Source organism: Medicago sativa, chromosome 2 (assembly GCF_051527215.1).
Source record: "Medicago sativa cultivar Bolivia chromosome 2, Bolivia_mono, whole genome shotgun sequence".
Lineage (NCBI taxonomy): Eukaryota > Viridiplantae > Streptophyta > Magnoliopsida > Fabales > Fabaceae > Medicago > Medicago sativa.
Window position 1 is genome coordinate 78,839,089 of NC_140750.1, and position 3,246 is coordinate 78,842,334.

General features: G+C 34.2%; 1 protein-coding gene across 1 annotated transcript; it reads left to right on the forward strand.

The window, feature by feature from the left end:
- LOC146951111 (uncharacterized) lies at nt 1-498 on the forward strand. The gene has a single exon (XM_085748713.1). The coding sequence runs from the start codon at nt 1-3 to the stop codon at nt 496-498; it is 498 nt and encodes a 165-aa protein (XP_085604839.1).
- Nucleotides 499-3,246: the final 2,748 nt, after the last annotated feature.

The following is a 3,246-nucleotide window of genomic DNA, read 5'->3' on the forward strand; positions in this document are numbered from 1 at the left end:
ATGGAGTCTCTACCAGCAGAAATAATGTTAGATATCCTTTTGAAGGTAGAGGCAGAAAATCCTCTACCTTTTAGGTGTGTTTCCAGGTTTTGGAAATCCCTCACTATTGATCCTTATTTCATGGAAACTCACATTAGTAGATTGACCATTGCCATTTTTGATTTACTGAAGGATGCTTCTGAACTGTATTCTGATTTCAAACTACAATACATTGAAAATAACATTCTCATGCGTGAAGAAAATGCACCAGACGCTGCAGAGATACGTATGGTTTTGAATTCATTTGATGAGGTTCAAAGACATTGGGATACTGTGGAGAAGCTTTGTGATGAAGAAAAGGAGAAGAATGAAGGAGATCTTCGAACTGCTATCTTGAATCATATGATGATGGCTGTTATGTATATGAAAGACAACTTCAATGTTTTAAGAGATATTATGCAGAATGTTGAGGATAGAATGAGATGTTATCAAATGTGTATGCAGATCTATCGCAATTAAATCTTCATCTTGATCCTCTTAGTTGTAATCTTCATCTTTTTATTATCTTTCTTATGAATTGTCTTTGATTTAAAATGTATTAGTTCATCTTCTAAGTTCATGTTGATTTAAAATTTATTGGTTCATCTTCTTATTTCATTTTCTGGTTCATCCTATTATTTTTTACTTAGATAAAACTTAGCAAAGAAAAAAGTTAAATAAATGTTTATTGACTTAAAAAATTCGTAAAGCTATAGTAAATACCAAATAAAAAGTTAAAAAAGCTATTTTTTTTTACTTGAAGAATTCGTAAAGTTTAATGATAACAAATAAAAAGTTAATGTAATATCTGTGTAGAGTTAGTTGGAATTGGCAACCAAATGATGACTTTTGCAACTTGGAATTTGCAACCAAACTATTTTTTTTTTTTTTACTTCAATAAGTCATTTATATTGTTGCCAATTCCAAGTTGCATATGAATAATGTACTTGTTTACATAAGTTAAATAAACTTTATACAAATATGTTTACATGAGTTAAATAAACTTATATTAACTTAAAGAATTCGTAAAGTTATAAATAACAAAGAAAAAGTTATAAAAACTATTTTTGCAAGAACCACCAAGTAAAAATTGAAAAACTATTTTTGCACGAACACCAAAACTATTTTTGTCATCTAAATATTACAATTGGGAATTAAATTTTTAACTACATAATGTTTTTTTACCACTTTATTTTCCTTAAAATAATACATATTTTTGGGTAGCAATCCATAAACAATTGTTAAAATAAAGGACATATTTGGGTACTAATGATGACACATCGAAAATATCACATTTCAAGTTTTTCAAAGTGCCTACAGAGAAGTCACATCGCCTCCCACAACACTAAATTCATTTCATCTAACCCTTCTGAAGGTCAGCATATTTTGATCAGTTTACAGAGAAGTCATCCAAAAATATGGATTTTCTCGGCGATGATATTCTCATTAACATAGCTGCGAGGGTTGCTAAACACAGCATGTACGACCTCTTTTATTTCCAAAGAACCAACAAAAGGCATGCAGTGCTTTGTAGAGATCCTATCGTCACCAAATCTTTTGGTAACGACTGCATTCATCTTCTTACTGACTTGGAGCCTTCCCATGAAAAACTTGATTTCATGTTGCGTTTATGGAACCATGGCAATCCTATGTTCTGCCTCCTTCGATGTTCTCAACAAATGTTGCATGAAACACCAAATCTTGGTGCCATAAACCGTTTACTGGAGAAAGCTACTCCCTTTAAGAGTGCCGAATATTTCCAACTTATCTTGAAGGCTCTTGGCCCGCCTCATTTGGACTATGAGGGGCTCCTTGATGATATCAGGGAACTTTTGATGACCAGACAGATGGAACGCTATCGACTGGACATTCTGGGAGGTACTACTCCTTTCAGGTTTCGATGCACTTGGTACAGTAGAGCCATGCCTGCAGGTCTGATACGCCGACAGTTTTGCAACAACTGGCTTAACTGCCCAGGAGATGGCAGGGCGGGGCATTATCGCGGCTTTCTTCCTGCTGCTGACGAAGACTACCGCTTTCATAACTTCTGCATTGATTGTCGCCTTGATAGCGAAGTTCGATGGTTTATCGAAGTCTTTGGCATGAATCACGAGTGGTAGATTCACTAGTCTATTGTTGTTTAAACTTTAATCTATCTAGTTTGTTTTGTTTGCACTTTTTTTTGGGACTTATAATGTAAAATGCCCATTAGTTGTGCAATTTTAATTTCTTGCAACATCGGTTTATATTTTTTCAAATATTTTCCGTTTATGCGCATAACTCTTTGATCCGTCAATGAAAAAACTATTCGAATTTCCCATGGTCCTTCCCAACTAGGAGAACATTTCCCCAACACTCGACTTTTCTTGTCCATTAGCAGAATAACTTTCCACACCAAGTCTCCTTGAGCAAAATACTTCGATTTAACTATTTTGTTATAAGCCTTCGCTATTCTCTCTTTTTGCTTCGTGAGAACTTCTAATGCCATCAATCTTTCTTCATCCAGATCAACTAATTCATCCAAGATCATATCCCAATAATGATTTGTTGGAATCTCAAATTTATTTTGGACTCTAGTTGATTGAATAAAAATTTCGACTGGCAAAACCGCGTCATGGCCAAATGTAAGCCTATAGGGTGTAGTATTCGTCGATTCTTTAGGAGAAGTTCGACATGCCCACAAAGCTTCACCAAGAAATTCATGCCAAAGTAGATGATCGCCTGCATCCAGTCTTAGGGTCAACAATGTTTACAGGAGACAATCGCCACTTTCAAGTCTTAGGGTTAGGGTTGACAATGTTTAAGGAGATAATATCCAACTTCAAGTATTTAGGGTTAGGGTTGACAATGTTGAAGGAGATGATCGCCAGCTTCAAGTCTTAGGGTTAGAAGGATATAAATTGCTTAAATAATTTTCAAGTCTTATTTAGGCTAAAGTGCACTTTTCCCCCCTTAACTTTCAAAAACTTGCAATTTTGACCCCCTAAGTATGAAAACTACAATTTTGGCCCTCTAAGTTTTAGCCCCATTGCAAATTTGGTCCTTTTTGCCAATTTTGACCGGTCAACGCCTACGTGGCACGCCACGTGTGTAATTATTTAATTAAAAAATTAAAAAAAACATATAATCATTTTTTAAATTAAATAAATTAAAAATGAAATTAAAAATTAAAAAAATCAGGAAAAATACATTAAAAATTCATTTTTCTCTCTCTCGTACACTAACCGT